The sequence below is a fragment of the Colletotrichum karsti genome, assembly GCF_011947395.1.
Source record: "Colletotrichum karsti strain CkLH20 chromosome Unknown Scaffold9, whole genome shotgun sequence".
Taxonomy (NCBI): Eukaryota; Fungi; Ascomycota; class Sordariomycetes; order Glomerellales; family Glomerellaceae; genus Colletotrichum; species Colletotrichum karsti.
Genome location: NW_024065909.1, coordinates 361,238 through 384,625, shown reverse-complemented (window position 1 = coordinate 384,625; position 23,388 = coordinate 361,238). Strand labels below are relative to the sequence as shown.

Here is a 23,388-nt window from a genome sequence, read left to right as displayed (position 1 = left end):
TAAGCAATGCTCAAGTAGAATTGAAGACGTCTTCTCCTCACATTATATAGATATGCCTTGACCAGTATGTAGGGTTGCTATACCATGCCATACTCAACGTCTCCGCCAGACTGCTGATGGTTCCGTCTGCTTTCGTGAATGATACCCGGGATCATGATCACCACTTCTTAACCCTTCTTGGGATCTGGCTCGTAATTGCTGCGCCCACTGAAAGAGATTACTGAGGGCGAAGGTGTGACCTGGAGATCGAGCTTGTCCTCGTGACCAGCATAAAATTCGGAGTCGCCGACTGGCGGCCGCAGTACCACGCCTCCCGCCTGGAGAGAGAAACCATCGTGAGGCCCAAGAAGAGGTATCTCCGGATTGATCTAAACCCCTTTTGCTCAGGTGATACTCAATAGGCATGGTTTCCGCGTAGCGTGGGGCGTACTCACATGGAAGCCTAAGGCCTTGAAGCTCCCGCCACGCAGAACATGCAGTGATCAAGTGATATCTTAGACCCCGTTTTGTAAATCGGACCGAATGGGAGATGCCTTGAAACGAGTTGCTACAGATCGAGCAAGGTATGCCAACAGCGGAATAGGGGCAGCAACCGAGGCTGCCTGAAAAGTATCGGGAGGCGTCACATTCGATCTTCTGTGTCACAACAGGTATGTGGGATGGTAGCAGTGCCGTTGGCTTCACTCGGGATATCGAAGCACTAGTATCTTCGTTGGGTCCATGACGAAAGATTTCTCCTCTATGTCTGTATGCGTTTAGTATGCTTCTTGGTGATGTGCGTATAATCACGACGATGAAAATGAGAGAATCAGGGCAAAGATGTGGTTACCCATTTCAGCCTTGCTCCCGAAGATGCGAGTGGCAAGAGAGGAAATAAGGAGCGGCGGAAAGAATAGAGAATGAAAGCAACCGGTTTGCAACGCTTGTAAACATGTTGCAGGTAGAAGGGAAATGGGAAGGCTCAGGAGCAGCGGTTCGCAGACTGTGTTGGAGCCAGACATGGCGTTTTGCTGGGGCACTCCGACCAGATGAAGCAGAGAAAGACTGGGAAATACTGATTGTATTGAGAATCTAGACATAAATACACACAGCTAATCGCGTCAAGCACCAAAAACCCAAAGACACCTGCGGTCGTTGTCGTACTGATATGGCGCTGCTGCTGCTTTACCGAGACGCATCTCTGATAGCCACAGAATCATACAATTATGACAATCTGCGAATTGCTGCACCACCCGACAGTCGAGGCATCACGCTTGGGTAGTCACAGTTGAGTGATGTCGGTTTCGTGTCAGCTTCACCCCAAACAGCATCATCTTCCTGGCGACTTCTGCTTTGTGACATGGCACACGCTCATGACACGGTCCCGTGAATTTCGTGGGCATGACGCTGGAAATGCATCTTGTTGTTGAGAGCCATGTCGCAAACCTTGCAGTCTACCTGATCACAGTCTGCAACTTTGGAAAGGTGCTTACGTTTGAAGTGTTTCGTCAAGTCATTAGGGGTATAAAACTCATGGACAAGTTCGCTCAACCGCTGTTCGTCATCTGCGGGCAGACACAAGGCTTGACCAATACATACGAAGCATCGCCGTGGCCGCTCTTTCTGATCAGCAACAAAAACGGACAGGGTAGCTTCGTATAAGGGACTGCCCTCTCGTGGGTGGCCTGGCGAAGGAGGAACGTTCACCTCTTTTGGCCTTTGGTGGAGCTGGCGTATGGCACAACCTTCTTGAACAAGACAGTATGCAGACACTGCTTGGATGGCATCATCTCTGCGAGTATACTGCCCTTCCAGTGTCGGGACAATTGGGGCTGTGAGCTTTGTGAGCAATCGCTTCTGTGCCGGTCGCTGAGGGCGACTGAAATCTCCAGTCGAGGGTTCGGAAAATCCAACGCCGTGAATTTGGCGCTCGATGTCGTCAGTGGCCTGCTCATCGGTCCACTCATCTCTAATACTCTGTTTCAGCTCTCTCTTGAGCCTCTGCTTTTCGTTTCGTATAGCTCGTTTAGTATCTTTGTACTGTTGGGAACCTAGAGGTAGTCCCATGGCAGCTTTCGTCAGACTTCTGATGGTCGGATGCGTCACCACAGAGGCAGACTGCTCTGCCGTGAGATCGATGGGACGGCGCTGGGATATGGAGTGACCAATGCTGCAAGACTGTTTGAGAAGTGCCTGCTGTGGCTTTTGTCCGCGAAGTATGCCCCAAAGATCAGCGGAGATGTTCCGCCCGAGATAGTGCCTCTGGAAAGGATCGGAGTTGGCGTGTCCCATGGCCAAGTTTCTCAGCGCCTCGCTGACGTCGACTGCAAATAGAGTTAGCATAGTTCGCACGGAGGGCTGTACATGACGGACCGCTCTGGTCAAACGCGTTGGCCGCATTGTAGCGCAGATTGTAAGCTATCGTAGGATACTCGAAGCCTAGAATTTCGCCGATCCTCTTGATTCAGGCTGCCATCATGCCGGAGGATATGCGTTCGTTGGGGGAAATTTGATAGCCCGTCAACGTCTCAACAGCTCGACGGAAGATATAGGTTTCGCTGAGGTCTTCCCTCAGGGGCAGTGGAAGCTCTCGCTCACCAGGATGAATGTCGAGGTTGCGAAGGTGATGCGGTGATGTAAGGCTCGGAGCACGGAATGCTCGGTGTCGAAAGAGGATGCCCAGAAGGAAAACATGGGGGCTCAAGAGCAAGGACGGATCGAACATGGTCTCGGGAATCGTGTATGTTTTCCTAAAACGTCAGCTGACCGCGCGGTTGCATTACACAAGAAGCACCCCTACTGTTCCTTCTCACCTAAGTAGGTTTTGGTAAACTCCGGAGTGAACCGAAGAAGCAGTTTGTGTGGCCCGCCTTCCGGATCTCTTGCTAAAGCGACCTTGACATCCTTGAATCGCAGGTCCAACGTCGCTTTTGGCCTGGAGCCGGCGGGAGCAAGCAGGAGGAGAAAGAGCACGGCGAGGATGCGTAGTTCTCCGAGCTTGAATGACTTCTTCGTCGTACTAAGCGTGGTCTCGATCTGCTGCCTGAGGTCATCAATCGTCATGCATCGATTGGCTCGCCGCTGTTCGTTCAGACCGTGCTTCTTCGCTAAAGATCGTAGAACCTGAGTTGGTTAGTGCTGGGACTGATTCTGGGTGGGGAAGGATACCTTCCCTATGCATGCTGCGGTTCAACTTTGGGTCAACTTTGTCGCACATGGCTCTCTCGTAGACTAGCCTGAAGACTTTCCAATATGTGCCCAATGAGCTCTTCTTCTTTATTCCGCGTTTCTTCCTGCCATCCTTTCCGACCTTCTGACTCAGGAACCAGTCGAAGAAGGTGTGCAGAAGTCTAGTAGAGATGGTCGCGTAGCACTGTTGGACATCGCGCTTGATGACATTGCAATACCTGTGCGGAAAGACGTGTCAGTGGCCATAACGTGCACAAAATTCGGTAGGCCGCACTGGTGCCACTGTTCCTCCACGGCGTCAAGGAGCAACTTCGTCCCGGGGCTGTAATCTTGACAAGCGAAGGCATCCTCGTTGAAGTTCTCTAGCTCGCGCAGCCAATATTCAGGTGGGTGGACATTGCCGTCGAAGAGCATAACCTGGTCTTCCACGTCGAAGTCATCGTCTTCGTGGAGGGTTCCGTCGGCATCGTCGGCGTCGTCCTCGTCCTCTCCACAGATGGTTTTGGCATCGTCATCTTCGCAGAAGGCCTCGACGTCGCTTGGAACGTTGTCTAGGCCATCTTTCCGGTCGGGAACGTCGCAATCATCGTCGGGCGAGAATGAAGCATCAGAATCGTACGCATCCGTGTATCTGCGCTGTCGCGGTGACATTTCGACATGGAGGGGAGGAGCTGGTACTGTTGGGCTGGCGACAAGGACGCAGTTGAAACTTGGAATGTGGCCTTGTTAAGAGACTGCAGAAGGCAGAAATTCGAGAAGAAAATCTGCAGGAAGAGAGCAGCAACCGCAGTTTATGTAATGTAAGGAGGCAGCCATTTCTGGCTGTTTATGAGCGGCTATGTGGAAAGCAAGAGAAGCCAGAGTGATCGAGAAGATGGTCGACAGAGAGCAGGGCGGTTCAAATGGCGTGGCTGAGATACCTTGGGCAGTACCTCGGGGTACAAGCCTCTGGACGGGACAGGACATGGCGCGTGGTGGGGCACATCAGCTGGGTTAAAGCGGCGACAGATTTCTGGCAGATGTTCCGCTGAATTCGGCGACAAAACCCGCCTAAAAAAGCGGCCATCCAGCCGTCTCTTAGTTTTAGAGAGTAAACTTTTATATATTACTATCCTTATTCTTAAAGAGTTCTATAAGAGAGGTTATAGTTATATTTAATAGTATTAACTAGTTAACTAAAGTATAAATAGTAGATAATTATATATATTAGTACTTATTTTTAAAGAGTTTTATAAGGGTAACTATAGCTATATTTAATAATATTAACTATTTACTTAGAGCTTTAGTAGTAGACCTTTATATATAGCTAACTTTATACTTAAGAACTTCTATAAGGGTAGCTATAGCTACTATTAGTAACGTTAACTATTTACCTATAGCTCTAATAGTAGACTATTATATATTACTATCTTCATCCTTAAAGAGTTCTATAAAAGAGGTTATAGTTATATCTAATAGCGTTAACTAGTTAACTAGAGTATAAATAGTAGATAATTATATATATTAGTACTTATCTTTAAAGAGTTTTATAAGGGCTACTATAGCTATATCTAATAATATTAACTACTAGCCTAAAGCTTAAATAGTAGAAGATTATATATAGCTACTCTTATTCTTAAAGAGTTCTATAAGGGAGGTTATAGTTATATCTAATAGTATTAACTAATTAATTAGAGTATAAATAATAGATAATTATATATATTAATACTTATCTTTAAAGAGTTCTATAAGGCTAACTATTATTATATCTAATAATATTAACTAGTTAACTAGAGTATAAATAGTAAATAATTATATATATTAGTATTTATTTTTAAAGAGTTCTATAAGAGTAATAATAGCTATATCTAAAAGTATTAACTATTTACCTAGAGTATTAATAGTAGACCTTTATATATTACTATTCTTATTCTTAAAGAGTTTTATAATAATAACTATAGCTATATTTAATAATATTTACTATTTACTTAAAGTATTAATAGTAAACTCTTATATATAGCTATTCTTATCTTTAATAAGTTCTATAAAGCTAACTATAGCTATATTTAATAATATTAACTACTTACTTAAAGCTTTAGTAATAGAAGATTATATATAGCTATTCTTATTCTTAAAGAGTTCTATAAGGGTAGCTATAGTTATATCTAATAACGTTAATATCTTACCTAGAGTATTAGTAGTAGATATTTATATATTACTATCCTTATGCTTAAAGAGTTTAATAAGGATAGCTATAACTACGTCTAATAATATTAACTACTTACCTAGAGCTCTAGCGGTAGACCTTTATATATAGCTGTTATTATCCTTAAGGAGTTCTATAAGTGCGGCCACTATTGCGTCTAATAACTACTTCTGAGAATCCCTCAATGCGTCTAAGAAGATAGTCTTATCTCTAGAAGCTTTTAAAGCGCGACTCAATACTTTATCTGGAATCTCTAATTCTCTTGCAAATTTTAATAATTCTATGAAGTCCCTCTTAAAGAGTAACTATTAGAATAGCTTTTCTTCCCTCTGCTCCTAAAGACCCTGCGGCAACTTGAGTACCTCATTTAAGCAGTATATAATAAGCCGTTGGTGTGCCGGCCCCAAAACATCGACAGGCTCTTTTTTAATTTCCTTGAAGAAAGAACCCGCCTTCTCCTTTTCATCCAAAAGCCTAGCGACGAAGCGCCACATGACGTTATACCGTGCGTCGTACTTGTGTTCACGGAGAAACCTAAGAGGGGTGATTTGCTCTTTACTAGGCTCAGGTGATTGGTGGGCATTCCACTGCCCCACGAAGTATCGGGCTGCGAAGTACTCCTGAAATGTCAAGTGAATGAAGTGATAGGTTCGGTCAGTGGACTTGGCTGAGGGATCTGAAGTCCGCAGAAAAGAGAGGCATGGTAGGGTATTGCTAGGCGAACGAATTCTGTCGGGTTTAACCTCCTTGGCCCATGTCCTGTTAATGTCGCCCCAATCGAACTCTAGCCTATCGGCCACTAGTCCGTCGAAAGCAAGATGCCCAAGGAAATTGATTTCTTCTCTTACGTCCCTCTCGATAAGGACTTGGTCACTGCGTTTCAGTCCGTTGATCTGAGTGGTGAGTACCCCGTGCTCCTCTCCCAGCCGTGGAATGTCTTTCCTCCACAGGCTTGTTTGAATGGCTTGGTAGAGCGCTGTCATAGTTTCGACTTTGTTGTTGCTGTAATTGTTGTCATCCCAACAATAGCAGAAAGCATCCAGCTGTATGGGTATCCGGACGAGACTTCTGACAATTTCGTGGCGTTGCAGGAAATTCTTGATCTCGTCCACCTTCTTTGTATCCGTCTTCTCATGCGTTTTCTCGATGTATAAGTCCACTTGCGTCGGGTTGAATCCTATTGTTTCCAGCTCCAGGTCAATAGGCTGGTCTCGAGTGGGAATGCTAGCGTGTGGCCGCGACGTGATGATGATGTTTGGTTGGCGGAGTAGCTCGTCGCATAGGAAACGGGACATGTCAGATTTTGCGGTGGCCATCTCATTCACTTCATCCCATCCATCGAGAATAAACAGCGTTCGATTGTGCTTTAACCCCTCGCTCGTCTCCTTAGCAAAGACCTTGCCTGATTCGTCTCCTTGAAGCCGGAAGAACTCATCAAAGAGAAATCTCTCCAGGTTATATCCGGGGGCTGGTCGTTCCTTCAAGTTCCTCAGAGGCACCCAGAGCACACGGTCGAATAGATCGCGCCACATTCCGCCGCTGACAAATTCGTAAACCATCTTCTTGCATAGGGTGGTCTTGCCTACCCCAGCGCGTCCGCGAATCAAGACCCTCCTGGGCAAGATTTCCTTCCCGTCGGATCTTTTGCGCTGACTAAAGATGTCTTTCAACTGGACTTGACTGTGATCTGATGATGTCTCAAGATTGATTCGCGCAAGCAGCGAGAATGGCGATGACTTTGGCGCAGAGCTTTTCGCTTCCAGGTCGTCTCGCGCAGACATCTTCGCTTGGACCTGCTCCACGATGGCGAGGTTGATATAGCATTGATCCATTGACAACTCTTCTCCTGATAGCCGCTCAATCTTGAGCTTTTCGCTTGTGTATTGCTTCTCAAGTAAGACGTCGTCGGCCTGCTGAATCAGGGGCTTGGCGCGAAGCTTCTCAATGACCGTCTTGATTGCTTTGAATCCGGGGTGGGCTGGACTATTGAACTTATTGAGCCCCGCGTGATCTGTGTCTATACTGACAGGATCTTTTGCAAAGCCTCTGGCCGACTCTCTGTTGACAATCTGCGTGGAATTAGGAAAGTTCAACGCAGTGAGACGGCAGACTTACGCAGCCGATGGAAAATCCCAGATAAAACGTAGGCTTCGTCTCGTAAAACGATGTAATTTGCTTGTCAGCAGCGACACGCCGAAAGTTGTCTTCCAGGTCTGACAGTTGGTTGTGATTGCTTTGTAGGGTGAGGAGCAGTGCTGTGTTAGAGCCGAGCAAGGCGGTCAGCTTTCCCAGGAGAGATGCCGCGATAGACAGTGATGACCCTTGGTGAGGGGTTCCGAGGAAGATGATGCCGCATGTGTCCTCCAGGATACTCGAAGGCCCGGCCATCACGCAAAGAGCCTGTGCCATGCTTTCAATAAAGAGCAGAAGATGTCCAACGGTGGCCGTACCTGTTTGATGACGATACCGCCGAAGCTATGCCCAATGAAGATGATGGGAAGGCGTAACGCTTCGCCCCGATGTTCGGCAAGTCTCTCCGCCAGTCTATGACCGATCTGCTGTGCCGTTTTCTCGGGCGCATCCACCAGCCAGTCAGAGTTATACGAAAAGGACAGAATTCTTGCGGTCGGGAAGGCGCGTGGGAGCAGGTCTCGAAGGAGGTGAACTTTTGGCTTGACTTTATCGATTGGTTTGCCCTCCCAGGTATGCTCGGGATGCGCGCCCAGACCGTGGACAGCGACAATCCTGTAAAGAGGTCAGTTGTTGAGAAATTCGTCTGTGAGCGGAGGCTCCTCACTCGAATTGAGGGTTGACTGCAGTTTGGTTCTTCGATGGATCGTAGACGATATCGAGGCCGTCGGCGCGTGCATTCCGCTGACCAGGCTTGAGCCTGGCAATGAATGGGGCGACGGATCGGTGCGCTGTAAAGAGCAGTGCGGCAGTTGTGGCTATCCACAAAGCCCATGACGGCCAGGTTGCAAGTGCGAGAGAAATCATCACGGCGCTTCAGCAGATACACTCCGCTTCGCTCGGGTTGCAGCCAGACCATACGGTGACGATGGAGAAATCAACATCAGCCAGACGAGCTTGAGAGTGTCAGTAAGCAGCATTGGCTGAAGGTGCGCGCGTGTTACTACCTGGAATTGAACCACGCCCAGCTTGTTTGCGCGGGGCCAAATGAGGGGTTTTGAGCACGTCGTCCACTCGCCAGGGCCTGAAGTCAGCCAGGGTTGACACACAGCTTTATGCGCCTCATTAAGAAGCCAGACAGCGCCGTAGATTGGTCAGCAAAAATACGGCGCCATGATTATGTGCAGGAGTGATCAGTGTGGCCTCCACGCGCTCGGGCACGAGGGAAACACCCACGCAGGAAGCTAGCAGGCGATCCGTACCGGCCCGTTTAGGGCGCCCGCCAGCACTAACAGCTCAATAATATTTTGGGAGGGTCGATGACGGATCACTCAGCAACATCCGGCTTCGCACCGCCTCGAGCAAGGCAGTCTCATAGGCCACCCGGGGGTCCCAGGTAGGACAAGTCGGAGCTGATTCCAGCGCTTATCGCGGCATGCGAAGCAGGTTGGGGCCTAATTGAGGCCGACGATGATAGGGCATCAGCATCCAATTAACTCGGGTTCGCCGCCTCGGCAGGCAATCAGGAGTCTCTATTGCACAGCTTGTGTTTCAGCACCATGCAAGCCACAAAGCAGTTACCGTTGTGGCGCCCAGTGATGATGGCAGCATAGCTCGGCTGTTATACACAACTTGCCGCCGGCTACATCTTCACGTAACGTGTCGCGGTCCTCCACAAGAATGATTTTCCACTTTACTGTATATAGTCTAGGTACATCTAACTTAATGCCCCAGGGATCCCGGCTGCCGCTCGCCGTACCATGAACGCGCCGCCCTAACCCTCGCCACTTGAGGTGGCCAACCTCGCTGACAACATGAAGGCTACCGACCCCGAATCCGCCCTAGCCTTCGCCTGCTGTAGTGCAGTGTGGCCACCCAATTGCCAACGAATGGGTACTGTAGCAAAACACGACAACAACAAGAGCAGCGGCAACCAGCGGCCCAACTATCGAGAACACGGTGAAGCCGTAGGACGCTGACTGGAAGGCCTGGTTGTTCTGGAGGGCCTCCGTCGCAAGCCCGACTTGCATCGCCGTCAGGACGACAGCAATATAAACGGTCGAGGTAGCCAGCAGCGCGAAGTTATCGTGGATGAATAAGCCGTACTGGTTCCAGCGAGACATGTAGCTGCGGAGCGGTCTCTTCTAGAAGAAGTAGATCTTGTTCAGCCGGCTAAGGCGGAGCTCGCCATAGTGGAAACGTCGGTCGATGCAGAGGTAGATGGAAGAAACGTTCATCAGCTGTCCGACGGCAACCCTCCACGCCGCCCACTGCGCCTCTTCGGGAATGAGGTGCATCACCTTTGCACTGTGGAAGCGCTCTCATGCCAAAATATTACAGAGCCAAAAATAGCCGTAATCCACAGCCATAAACAGCTGCGACGTCTGCCGTTATTAAAGTGCCTGCTGAAGGCGGTGATTCGCGGCAGAACCGATAAGGTTAGCATGACGTCATCTTATGGGAAAAGACTCAGGACTAACCCGCGCTGTATTTCCCTAGCCTAACCTCGCCCCTTTTTGAGATTCGGTGCGGGCTGCACAGCATTTGTCACAGTGGCCGTCTCAAATTCTAAAGGGAATTCCACTACTTGTTTGCGCTTTTTTTCCTTGCCCTTCTTGGAAGCTGTCAGCTACTCGAACGTGACTTCTGGCACGCGCTTCACTAGGGTCATGGTAAAGAATGACTTGGTCTTAATGCTTTGGTCTATTGCATTGTAATACATGTGTGCGTGATTCCCTCCCCTGTAAAGCATTGTCATCCTCGCCATGCGATGGCTTCCCAGCCCTTAATAAAAGACTGCATTCCCGGCTGCAAATCGCTGCCGTGCTTATGACCCCGCGGACTTCGCCCTTCATGTAATATGCACATGAGGTGTTTCCTCCCTGCCCCCTCACCTCTTCGTCAACCTCCTGACGGTGAGTGTGTCCGTTGGTCTTCCGTGCTGTGCATTCTTCTAGCCTGAATCTAACCGTCGAGACTGGATAGAGCCTGTGGCGTGGCCACCGGCCGGGCCTACTTCTGCGATGTCGAATAGTTTAGGTAAATCTTCCTGGGGACAATAGGAGACTCGGGCCAGGCGGGCTTGTCATTCGAGAGCATGCCTGGGGGCGGTAGTGCCTGTCCGTGGCTATGGTCCAAGTGGATTCCACCGTAAATGTGATGAGGGACGATGTTTGAGTTCTGGTCCTCCGGGGGAGGTGGGTACAGCACCCCGTGGGGGAAGTGGCTGTTTATGACGCCAATCCGGGTGGGAGGAGGCCCATGGGACGCCACCGCGTGGCTGCCAGGTATGGGCGGGACCGGCGTGGCAGGGTGCTTGGACCAGTGCGGGCAGTCCTCAAGTATGCGGTCCGTAGTCAGGACCAAGGTACGGCTCGTCTACACAGATGACAGGTGTCAGTGACGATATGTAAGGAGAGCTTAATCATTCATACTTACCTTCGGGTCGTCGCGGGGGAGACATCCACACCAGCCATGGAGGGTGAAGTTCCGGATGTCGATCAGATGGTGAAAGTTAGGCTTTTTGGAGGGCTGGGGCCCACGCTGGGGAAACCAGATATAGATCTGGAGGTTGGCGGCCTTGATGAAGTCGGGCTGTTTGTCGCTGCGGAAAACGGCGTCGTATAGGCGGGCAAGGTCGGCCTGGTCAGTAAACTGCCAGACGTTAGGAAGGTGACACTTGGCGGGGTCGCTGAAGTCGAAGGTGTTGCCCACTGCTCCGAAAGGAGACACCTTCAGACGTTGCTCCTTCTCAGTGGCAGTGGTGTTGAGGAGATCGATGAAGGTTTTGAGGGTGTTGTGGTCGGGGTCGTCATGGGGGAGAATGCCAGGCTTGACCAGCATAGGACAGATAGAACAAAGTATCGTCTCCTCGGCCGGCTTCTGGTCAGTTGATAGCTTGGGATTCGCCGTAGCAGCAGACATCTTGCCCGAGAGGTGGTTGGTGGTTCCTAGGGAAGGAAGCTTTGCCTTTGGATGCTTCCCTAGTGGTCGGGAGCGGTCGGTATGTGTGAAGGTGAGAGCAGCTGGCTCAGCTGGGTAATGAAGACAGTTTTGAGGGATGTAAGGAAGGAAGAGCAGGTGGTTTTTTCCTGCTGGTGATGTAGGAGCAAGAGAAGAGAAGGGGCTGGATGCTAAATTGCCAGCTGGAAGGAGGAGCGTTGAGAGCTGCCTGGCCTTGAAAGAGAAGGAGCAGCCTGGGAAGAGGGGAAAGAACGACGAAGAAGAAACAGCCTTAACAAGAGGTTGAATAAAGCGGGTAGTAACTAAAAAGCAGTCAGATAATGCAGCGTAAAAGGAAAGGGAAAAACTGGAATTATAACCTACTGAGTTGTTTAGAAGAGAATACAATCCCCTGGTGCCTTCACTACTGCAAGTACCAAGGAAAACCCACTTGCCCACCACAAGTGTTAACCAACCGACTGCACACCTAGACGCCCTAGATACCTCATACCAGCCGTGAGACACTCAGGATGACAGACTCCTCTTCTTTTGTAAAATCATTCGTTTGTCGCTTCTTTGCCCCTCCTCGCTTCCTCTTATTCCAAGCATTAGGGCTGAGTGCGCCGAGAGGTTGACGACCGCGGAACTCTGCTCGCTCAAAATCCACAATCATAACCTTGCCATTTTCTTCTTCATACACAATGTTACGCGGCTCTGCATCTCTGTGAAGGATTTGCAGCTTGTGGATTTCCTTATAAGCCGTGGTAACCTTCTTAATGATGTCGGCCTTAGTAGTTTGTTGGATGGTCTCGAACAGAGGCAGTCCAGCCCAGCTGAGAAACAAGAAGTGCATAAAGACACCACTATCGTAGTAGTACGGTAGGACCAGATCTACCCTGCCGAGGCATACAGGTATATATATCCCCTGGATGGGCTGCAGTTGGTTATAAACGTCATTCTCATGCTGAAGGCGGCTGAGATCAATTGTCTCAACGCCTTTGGCGACAAGGGTGTAGCCGTGAGACGACAACCGCACCTTGAAGAGTGCTCCAATCCGACCAGACAAGTAGAGCGGCACGGCATCAGCATCACGGCCGCGGTCTTGCGCCAGCTGAGTGCGGACAAGCTGGAGGAATTGCTCTTGCTTAATGTGTTGGTGTCCATGATCTTGGAAATTTGGACAGGCCTTATCCATTGGCAGGCTGTACGCCAATCCTCGGAGGCATTCCGAAGTGCAGTATGGGCGGTCCTGTATCCTGTGTTGCTTCCTTTGGCCTTCTTTCCCGTCTCGACGTTGGCCCTGTTCACTGGCTAAGTCTGGCCCCGTTGATAGTGTGACATCCGTTTTGTTAGATCGATTCGGAGTTGGTGAAGGCTGGGTATCTTCTTCTTCGTTGTCGTCGCTATCGTCTCGGCGACTCGTGTTGGTGTAAGGTTGCTTGCAGCGAGAGCGTGTCTGAATCGGCGAGCGCTTGAAACCTTGCCACCGTTTTGGCTTGTAGGGAGAGGTGCGAGCTTCCTTGCGTACGGATTCGGGGATATTTCTCAGTATATCGTCGTATTCTACAGCCCAAGTATCGAGAGCTGCAGCCGCGTCGTACCAGGATGGAGGAGGCGGTTTGGCACGAAGGGCCTGAATGATGAAGGCGAAGACTTGTGCGACGGCTGTGTGATGAAGCCTGTTGTCGTCGTCGTCCAGGACGTCCAAGTTGGGCACGCATACATAATAGTAAACGCTGGTGGGATCATCCGCAATATGGAGAAAGACAAAGGCCTCTCCTGTACACACGTAGCCATACCGGATACCCTTGCCAATCATGTACGAGAAGAGCTGGGTGACGACGGCGGCGGCAAGCGCCTTCGATGCAAACGCAAATCCTTCCCCGTTTTTGTTGATCACGTCGCGTTCCGGTTGAATTTCAGACACCAGACCTGTGACGACCTCGTTACGCCCCAGCTTATGTGGCGCCTTATACTCGATCGCCAGGGCAGGGATATTCCGGCCGTCGGAGGTGCGATATATGCAGAACTGGTCCGCCCGATTGCCCTTCCCCCTCGCCCTGCGCCGGGGCTTGCGGCTCGGCGACTTCGAAGCTGACGCCGGTCGGCCAGTGTCGTCCCTCTCGATGGACATACGATCCAAGTGTTCGGATAGGCTGTCGTCGGTCTCGCCAAGGTTCGTATGGCTCTCGAACGTCACGGTTCCCTGTAAGCCGAGATCGTCTCGCAGTCGTGGATTCTTGTACGCCTCGTCGATCAACTTCTGCACCATGTTTTCGACAGTATCGCGCTCGAAGTTCCGAAGCCCAATTTCGCTGCTGATTGGGCCGAGCAGAGTTGTCACATAGTCGAGTTGATGTTGAGATGGAAAGAGGGGCTGGGAGGAGAAAGAGGCTCCGGGCGGGAGCTGAGCCCAGATCCCTTCTTGGGCTGTTGCAAAGTCATCCCACGGAATGATTCGTCGAGGGAAAATTCGACCGGTCGGGTTTGTTATGTCGCCTTGCGTAGTTAGGGAGCGGTCAGTGACGATCTGAATAGCAAGGCTGAGGGAGTGGCAAGCCTCGAGATAAGCTTGAAGTGTTTGTGGTTGTGCCGCTTTTGCAAGCTCTTCAGCTTCCTCGCGTCGTTGTTGTTCCTCCTCTCGTTGGCGATCAGCTTCCTCACGTCGGCGTTGCTCTTCTTCGCGTTGGCGATCAGCTTCCTCACGTCGATGTTGTTCTTCCTCGAGTTGCCGACGTAGTTTGGCAAGTTCGGCCTCCATTGGGAAAGATTCAAAGAACCTCAAGATCGTCGCGCTGATTGTTAGATGGCAAGCACATGGGGAAAGGGAGGCCCCATGGTTCTTGGCAAAACCTCAGCCTGGTGGATAAAACTTAGTAATGTCAGGGGCACAAATAGGTGGGTATGTTGCATGGGTCCAATTGGTGGACTCTCGTTGGCCTACTGAGAAAGGGCGCGCAGCACGGGACAAATCCGGCTAGACTCATAGACCGTTCCACCAACCGTCAGTGATGGGGTTGTCACTGTAACGGAGAGCGCGAGGAGATGACTAATACGGACGTAAGCTATGGTCGCTTAGCTGCATGATATGAAGCCGGATACTGGATATCCGGTTATATGGGCATGAGCGCATTAGGGATGAAAGATTGATATATAGAGGGTTCACTTAGCACCTATATAGGCTTTCAGAATGGATGCATAAGGCCTATTGTATTATCTCTGCTTCTATCGGAAGATCCTTGTGTCGTTACAGTCACAAGAGTGTATATAAGACAGTTAACATTGAGGATAATTAAATGAGTGTATATATTAGTTAATCAATCTATAATAATAGTGATAATAATAGAAAGCAAAGTTGGTATGTTCTTCCTTAAATCCGACACTGAAATATTTAGAGGTACTACAGTATATATATTATATGCATACTCTAGATATGTAATTCTAGTGCTATAGATAATATAATATTGCTCTAGAGCTTCTAACCCGCTGACAGATCATCAGTATGGCCAATAGCAGCATAATAAATATAGGATAAAGTTAGTTATATTGTTTAGTGTAATCTGCTGGTCCTGCAGTAGATCTATATAAACGATTGGCGTTTATCCCTTGTAAGGCAATCCTGGCCTGTATATGTAGTTAACTGAGTAATGACTGTAAGCGGTGAGTTTCATATAAGCGAGGGTACCCCTGGTTCTGTCACCCGCGCTGTTGTCCTTGGAGAAGGTCGCGTTGAACATTGCTATGAACCCAACTATACTGCCGTTGTAACTATAACAGTTGGAATACCAAAGTGACAGCTAGTATCTCGCTAACCTTAACACTCCCTCATCTATAAATATGTCTTTCATCAGGCTGCCCCAGCACATTCATTACAGCAATCTGTTACGGCCAGCTAACTGACAGTGGGTTTGTGTTAACAGTAAGTTAGGGATTGACAACAGTAAACAGTCAATAGTCGTTCCGTAGGTCTAGTCGAGTAATCATAGGTCTTCAAAGGTCTTAGTGATCAGTTAAGTCCTCAACAAGAGTTATAGAGTAATCGTCACTTAGGTATAGCTAAAAGTATCGTGAGTGATAATCATAAGTTGATTGCTAAAGAGCTATGGAAGTCTGTCTTCGAGCGGACTCAAGTCCATCCTATATACAAGTCCTGAGTAGTCCTTATTGCTGGGTGCCGTATCTGCCTGGTACGGCTCCCGTATCCTTGGCATACGGCTTCCGTCTTTCTGGGATACGGATGCCGTATCCTGAACATACGGATCTAATCTCTTATCTTATCGTTACGTGACTTGCACCATAGTTCTTCCGTCCGAGGGAACCCCGCGTGTTCCCGTGATCCTTCATACAAATGTGCTGTCATAGCCGCCCAGTATCCTGGTGGGGCGTTCTTCGTTGGTTATGCCTAACGGGTCGTAACACCTCACTGTCAGTTAGCTGGCCGTAACACATTGCTCCCTGTTCTGCACTATATAGGTACGCGCCTGCAGTGACCAATTGCAGCGGACGTAACACCCCGCTATGCATTATGCTTGCATAATAGTCTAGTGCATACAAGCAGGGCTTGCATTATAGTCACCTTATGTAATGCAGCGGGGCTTGCTCAGAAACTTCGAGCACAGGCTCAGGTACTTAGTCACATACTCAGGGTCGCCTCAGTTTAGAGCGGCGACTGCTCAGGACTGCAGCCAGAAAAAGTGGCGGAGATGAGTGAGACAAATGTGGTTGAGGGTTGAGTTTTCTCGGAATGATGGTAACCTGTTAGCTGGGGAAACACGAGTGGATGTGAAATACCGGATGCTGATTCTTGTTACTGGTTGTCAACTATATGACACCACTTCATTTAATCATACTCGCGTAATTTCAAAATGTTCTTCATAGACAGAACTAATTGAAGGATTTCATCCCTACACCGCATATTGCTACAGGCAACTGCGGGACCTCGCTTTGAGAACGAGTCCGACTTTATAAAATTTAAATATCTTAATTGGGTTTCAATGACTTTCACCGCGTGTAGAAGGTAATGAATCGTTGGTTCACGAGACAAGCAAACGATTCGAATCGGGCCATCCAACTGACTGACGCGAACAACTAGCGTAGCTTGGAACCCCGAAGAATGAATCAGACTGACATCATTCTTCAAACTATTGAATAGAGAATGTCTCTCTAGAGAGCTGCTTTGAAGGTGACGTGGATGAGAATGATGACTGCCAAGATCAAAGTTCTGAAGTTTTAGACACTGGACGCAGGCTGAAGCCAAGTGTTAAGCATAGTCAGGACGTCACGACAGACCACACAACACAACACCCACTAACAATACGTAATAAATGAAGTTTAAGGCTCCTAATGCACGAGTTCCATACTTTTTAGACTTCTGACTATTGTCCGTCTCGTAGGTGGGTAGCTGATAATTGCGTGACTAAGTGAATAGCGTCCTGACCTTCCCGACTTGGACTGGGGCCTTCGTTCTTGGCGATCCTTCAGCTGCATGCCATGCGGCACGAACCGAAATAAGGGAATGTTTCAATGGAGCTAATAGCCTTGTGGTCGTAGAACGGCACCACATTCGCCCACGGTGGACCATTGAGTCCGAGGTGCAGCAATAGTCTGGATCCTCAATCGGTCGGCTCGGCTGCGGACCGCGGACATGGCCGCTGGGTAAAATGCCGCTGAGCGGCTGGAATCACTTGGCAGACCGCATCATCCGCGAAGGGGGTGATCTTTTAACTTGTGCCAAAACCTCCCATTGGCTCACTCGCATTTTCGCCCTGCGTCTAGGCTGACGTTGCAAGGGATATTCTACACCTTCCCCCAGCGAGGCTATCGTCAGCGGACCTAGAGACTTCGTGTAAGCAGGAGGTTGCATCGCGCTTTTCAGCCAGACTGACACCATGTTTCCCATTGTATCGGACTTCTGCGAGTCGAGAATTTCTCTCAGATCTTGGCAATTAATTGCTTATGAGATATGGGCTCATCAGAAATTGCTATAAGTAGTTGGAGTCATGTTGTGTCCTTGAAGTGCTTCTTATGACTTTATTCCTCATCAGAAGCCTTTCGACTTAACTCAGTCCTCTGTTTCATACCTCACAATGCATTTCACTACGCTTGCAACTCTCTTCGCTGGAGCCAGCCAGGTTTCTGCGCTGGTCCGCTCACCAAACCCGACAGAGAGCGGAGGAAAGTACGTTGTCAACGGATACTCATACTCCAACAGACTTCTTTTCAACTTCGCCAGCGGAACATCTCTCCCAGATGGCTTGTACAAGAGCACTTGGGACATTGGGAGCACTCATACCTACAGGGCTGAGAACGCATATGTCTCGGGCGGCTACCTTAACTTGGTCGTTCCAGGTGGACAGACCTCCCAGCCGTACACGGGTGGAGAGGTTACCACCGTCGTCGACAACATCAAGTACGCGTCTGTCCGCACCGTGGCTATCTTCAGCGAGCCGAAGGGTGTTTGCAATGGTGAGTTATATTCCTCCTTTGTCCTCTGGGTCAAGTAGTTAACAATATCACAGGCATCTTCTACTACAAGAACGAAACTCAAGAGATCGACATTGAGTGGCTCTCTGACCCTGCCTCTCTCAGCAACCAGGGAACCCGCAGGGTCTGGCTCACGAACCAGGACGCCGACCTAAACGGCCAGAAGACCTACAACACTGTCGCCCCGGCCTCTGATGCTACCTCTGCTGAACACGAATACCGCATAGACTGGACCCCGGGTCTGGTCCGCTGGTTCATCGACGGACAGCAGGTCTGGAGCACTACTTCTGATGTGCCTAACTCAGCCGGTCCCTGGATACTTAACAATTGGAGCAGCGGAGACCCGGGCTGGAGTGTTGGCCCCCCTGCTACCACCGCAAACTTCCGCGTCAAGGACATGTCGATTTACTACAACACGGGGGCTTAAATGAGTTCTTCGTCAGGAACGTGTTTTCAATCGAGCTGAAGAAACTGTCATTCAAACCTCTCAGATACCGTTTTGTGAGCTGGTAACTATCATTAGTTGGCATCTGTGTTTGGTTCGGGACTTGATATAACTTGCGCCGATATACATCACCTGAATACATCAGATTAGGCATGTTTCTTTCTCGCTATCATATATGTTGGGTCTTGACTCAATGATGCCATGTGATCTGAAGCCAGGGATATAATACTTTAAAAACCACCTCGGAAAGACAAAGTGCTTGATTCGACTTTTCGCCGGAGGCTCTGCCGGCGGGCAATAAGTCCAGAAAATTATGCTACCTATTCACTACCATGACCTGGTTCCCCAAAGTATCTCGTCCAGCGAGACATTCCTTCCACATTGGTTCATCAACGTCTCGCCTTCTAACGTCCGCCGAAACATCAGGGGACCTGTTTTCGGTGATATTCCGCCTTTTCAGCTCTTTTCTCTGCCGACTGATTACACTTGGCGATGCGCTTTTGATGACCGTGGTGTCCTTGAAGGCTGTCATACCCAATGAAGTTCTGAGCTGTCTTTTGTCTCTCAATGCCAGCTCTGCCAAGTTACAAAGTCAGCACGCCAGTGATTTAATATTTGAACAGTTGCTCAACTTACGCTTTCCAGGTACGGCCGGATTCGTCTAAGAGATCGGCTGCTCCGTTATGCCACTGACGCGACTCGAGCGGCTGCCCGCCGTAGTCCGGGTTGCCCAGTTTCTTTTGCTTCTTTGCCACCACCGGATCTTTTGTTTTGCCGTGGGCTTTGACTTTATTATCTAGATCCTGAGCGAGCTGGTCCAAGTCTTTACCAGCCTCGTACTGCTGACGAAATGGCGATGTCGGTGGCATCCTTTGAGAATCAAGGGCGCCGTTCTGCCTCAAATGCTGCGTGTTGTTGCGGTAGAAATCATTGTGCTGAGATGAGCCCTTGTCACACCACTTGGGCGCGGTTCCGGTGTGGGTGACAGAGGACACAGCAAGAGAGTTGGCCGGTGGAAATCCACCTGGCTGCTGTGCTTTCGTAGGGTTTCCACCAGGGCCCCAGGTGGCATGCTTCTGCTTAGAGCTTGAGGATCCCATATTCAACGACGTTGGATAAAACTGAAGTTTCCAAGGTGATAGGAAGAAAGGAGATAGAAGATAGAGGATGTTGAGTTGAGGTTTTGCATGGTTTCTCTCAGTAAAGGGGGTATTTGGCAGGCTCTTTACATACTTTTTCGGTGATACTATTTCATCGTTGAGGGAGAATTCCATTCTATTCTCGTACTGCGTGTTGGTACGGTTTTCAGACAGGCACGCGCTGGTTTCAAAAAAGAGTGTTGGCCCAACTTGGCGACCCTACGATGATCTGCGCGGCATGATTACGGGAACAGGTTAGAATGAAAGTCGTGTGCCGCAACCTAACGTAACATACTGATAAGTAGATATACAAACATGACATAGTGTCGATCCGCGGATGAAGGAATCCCAAGCACACAACGGCTAGCCGCGCGGGACGTGACTATCCACATCGCCCACTCCATCAACAAATGATTAGTGCAATCCGCGCTTAAATGTAGTGTCAGGAAACATGTGACCCTGTTACTGCATTCGCGTTGGCCAGGTCAACAGGGATCCGGAGATGACAACGCCTGAATTTAGGCGCCAACTGCTTGATATAAATCTCGGCGTAGACTCAAATGGCGGGCAAAAGCCAAAAGTAAGCCACAATTTAGGCGCCAACATCCATGTCCCCAACAAGGGCTTGAGACCTGAATTCCCCGACCCAACAAGCCCAGAGGGGCCTCCAATAAATGTTCTCCCTTAGCTGCCGCCCCAGCCGAGTATCAAGTTCAGATGAGATAAGTAGATGTTCGGTACTTCTTTCCAACTTGCATTGATCACACACTCCCTTGCTTCTGCTAAAGGAAGAGAATATTGATTTGCAGTCTCGAAACAGAAGATGGATGACCTTGCGAACTCCTCCAACCAGCTTCTTCTATCAGGCCTTCCACCTGAGCTTCTAAGAATCATTCTTTCATTCTCTTCCGATTTTCAGAGTCTTCTTTCTGCTATCGCATCATGTCGCGCACTATACCACGCGTTTCATTCGTTCCCCGGTCCTTTGGTAACCTCGGTTCTCAACCGGGAGTTCGACCCGACGCTTCTGCCTGAGATCATTCGCATCATCGACGCCCGCAAACTTCGTCAATCTAGCCTGGCAGAACCTCAACTTTCGGACGCCATCCAGCGGCTTATCCACCGCGAAGGCGAGACAGCGCACGAATGGACTCTTTCGGAGGGCATCGCGGCGGTTCAACTCGACGCCGTCGTCCGAGACCTTGCAAACGCCGTTGCCGAGGAGTTCCTGAAAACCATTCAACGGTACATTCACAGAGGACACGAAGGAGCGCCGTCAAGCGCCGAGCTTCGTCGCATTCGATTAGCTCTTTATCGATTCGAGGCATATCGTGTCATGTTTCCGCCCGTTGTTCAAACTGTTTGGCCACCATTCGAGGTCAGGGCAAATTGGGCGACCTTCTTCCAAGTGTACACCCCTTGGGAGATTGAACAGCTGGGAAGTGTTCATGAGTCGTTATTTTGTCTCATTGGCACGGGTATGTCCAATTGATTCCTGCGCTTCGTCCTATGAGATGATTTATTTTCTGACACGAGGCCTTTCCACGCTTTATAGTCTTCAACAATGCTGTCCTACATGATATTGACTGGGGCTGCCGGGAAATAGAGTATGCTTATGCCTCCGAGGATGGACGTGTTGAGTGGCTGCTGTCTCGTGGCCTGCGAACCATCAGAAAACTTCTACATACGAACCAGTTCGAGGACCGACAGAAGATCTTGGACGAGCTGGGCGTGATTCACCAAAGCTCGACGTTTTTATATGAAGCCTTTGAAGCATATAAACAACTCTTCTCGATGAAGTACAGAGAAAGCGCCACGGATGGATTGAAAAACCTAACCCTCAGTACTCGGTATGATTCAAAGTCCGACTCCGCAATGGAACGGATATGGGAATGGTTCCATGCAGAATACCTGGATGATGAGCCGTTTCCATCTGACATTGCGATGGATGACTCGTATAGGCCTCTGAGAGCCTGTGGATACATGTTCTGGGATGTGGAGAGATTGATACGGTCTGGTTGGCTTCGACAGGCCCTCGGGGAGGAGGGCCGCGACATTGGGGACGAGATTTACACTACGATGCCTTCTCGAAAAACAATGACACGCTCGTGGATCATCCGCCAAGAGTTGTTTTCAGAGGGACAACGAGGCTATTGGGGTGGAGATCCGGACAACACTGAGATCGATGCTTCGAGAGAATGGAGATTGGATGCATGTGATACTAGCATAATTTTTGATTAGAGGGGGCATATCAGGGCGTTCATTAGTTAGGAATCTTTCGGCAGGTACTTGAATATTTGTTCATGTACACGTATGTATCTGCACCCAATACATCGTGTAGATACGCCTAATTCATGTGGAACAACCCAAATTGGAGGCGCACGATGGAAACACTTCAGCCAAAAACTCCAGAAATTCCCTTGTATCAAAATGTTGTAGTGTGTTCCAAAAATTGCCTCCTCAGTTCGCTCGAGTTTGCAGAAACAATGTACATGTTCAAGATGTTTACATGCACGCATAACTCCCAAAATAAAGCGTTACGGCGCGCTTTCGGTCAAATCCACGTCTAACGAGATACCGAGATACTAATCTTACCTCGTGGAAAAGGGTGTGATTCAGATGGAGAAACATGCTCCCAGATTTATTCTAAGGCGCTATGGAGGGAATATGACACCCAAGTCGACGCAGCTCTTTCTTTCGTTTTCGTGAAGTTCCCACCTCCTTTCTGAGCCGTTCAGCTCGTTCGTACTTTTCAACACCGGCGAGTCCTGGAATCAGGCTTTTTCATATCTAGGCTCAAAGAGGTATTCTCACTTTATGGCCATATACTTGAGAATTGAGACTTGTTACCGTGATCTGGAATAGTCATAATATGCACATCGAAATGAGGTGAATAGTATTAGTTCATGGCACGCGGTCATATGGGCACGGGAAAGCTGTCCTTAAGAAGACTTTATGCAGATTACATCAACAGGACGGTGAATAGAGAGGACCCCAAACTGAATCGCTGTCTGGTCATCGACTCGTGTATCACATGCAGCTCTGGTGAAGTCAGAATTCACCGTGGATACTCAGGTCCAGATTCCAAGAGACATTTCTCGAACCTCAACAGTCAACAGTCACTGGGCTGGCTGTTAAATGCTCTGAATATAAAAGAACGAGCAAATCCAGGAGTCCAAAATTCTTCATCACTGCATCACATCAACATCCAACCATCAACCACAACAACCCAAACAACAACTCACCCACTAACCTTCCAAAAGCACCTGAAAACGCCGCAACCATGTCTGGCCCTAACCAAAGAACTCCCCTGTACTACCACGACCCTTCTAACCCTAGCTACCAGAGCAAGGACAGTCACGCCGTAAGTTGGAGCTACATCCGAAGTCAAATGCGTAACTAATCAACGTGGATATAATAGAAGGCCGGCTACTCTCTGAGCTCCGGCGGCCATGGCGCCGGGAGTCAGTATGGAGGCAGCGCTGCTAGCGGAACCAGCACCGGACAGCAGGGCGGAGGAGGACAGAACAAGGGATACAAGAATCCCGCCTGGTTCCAAGGTTTCCAGGGGAACAGCAGCGGTGGCAAGAAGTGAAGTCTTGGAGGTCTTAGACTTTAGAGATCTTTCGGTCATCTTGCACAAAGGGAAGACAGCAATGTCATCCTACCAGTTGCATGCATCTACAGGTAGAAACCATCGCAGTTTAGTAAAGTAATAGTATAGAGGCCTCAAAGGCGTTTAATAAGTACTCATTGGGTCTAGTTGTGGTGAAAACTGCCCCATAACCCTCCCGAGTGAAGGTTTGCCCCCTTAAAAAGTGGAAGTCTGGTTATACTTTGAGACTTCAATTTTTCTCTTTGCTTTACACAGGGGTCACTTAAGCAATGTACGGACG

General features: G+C 49.2%; 5 protein-coding genes across 5 annotated transcripts; 2 read left to right on the top strand and 3 right to left on the bottom strand.

The window, feature by feature from the left end:
• Window positions 1-1,682: 1,682 nt before the first annotated feature.
• Window positions 1,683-11,407, bottom strand: CkaCkLH20_03658 (uncharacterized protein; the record flags this gene model as incomplete). The annotated part of the gene is made up of 11 exons (XM_038886377.1): window positions 1,683-1,811; window positions 1,894-2,303; window positions 2,353-2,418; window positions 2,793-3,086; window positions 3,148-3,386; window positions 3,443-3,877; window positions 5,858-7,422; window positions 7,469-7,753; window positions 7,804-8,098; window positions 10,500-10,861; window positions 10,922-11,407. 11 exons carry the CDS (start codon window positions 11,405-11,407, stop codon window positions 1,683-1,685), a joined length of 4,566 nt encoding a protein of 1,521 aa, XP_038748219.1.
• Window positions 11,408-11,930: 523 nt separating this feature from the next.
• CkaCkLH20_03657 (uncharacterized protein) lies at window positions 11,931-14,186 on the bottom strand (the record flags this gene model as incomplete). The annotated part of the gene is made up of 1 exon (XM_038886376.1): window positions 11,931-14,186. The coding sequence occupies one exon, from the start codon at window positions 14,184-14,186 to the stop codon at window positions 11,931-11,933; it is 2,256 nt and encodes a 751-aa protein (XP_038748218.1).
• Window positions 14,187-17,511: 3,325 nt separating this feature from the next.
• CkaCkLH20_03656 (uncharacterized protein) lies at window positions 17,512-18,335 on the top strand (the record flags this gene model as incomplete). Its single annotated transcript, XM_038886375.1, has 2 exons — window positions 17,512-17,890; window positions 17,944-18,335. The coding sequence occupies 2 exons, from the start codon at window positions 17,512-17,514 to the stop codon at window positions 18,333-18,335; spliced, it is 771 nt and encodes a 256-aa protein (XP_038748217.1).
• Window positions 18,336-18,775: 440 nt separating this feature from the next.
• CkaCkLH20_03655 (uncharacterized protein) lies at window positions 18,776-19,453 on the bottom strand (the record flags this gene model as incomplete). Its single annotated transcript, XM_038886374.1, has 2 exons — window positions 18,776-18,929; window positions 18,990-19,453. The coding sequence occupies 2 exons, from the start codon at window positions 19,451-19,453 to the stop codon at window positions 18,776-18,778; spliced, it is 618 nt and encodes a 205-aa protein (XP_038748216.1).
• Window positions 19,454-20,315: 862 nt separating this feature from the next.
• On the top strand, window positions 20,316-23,087 carry CkaCkLH20_03654 (uncharacterized protein; the record flags this gene model as incomplete). The annotated part of the gene is made up of 3 exons (XM_038886373.1): window positions 20,316-20,970; window positions 22,756-22,856; window positions 22,914-23,087. 3 exons carry the CDS (start codon window positions 20,316-20,318, stop codon window positions 23,085-23,087), a joined length of 930 nt encoding a protein of 309 aa, XP_038748215.1.
• Between the last annotated feature and the right edge of the window lie 301 nt (window positions 23,088-23,388).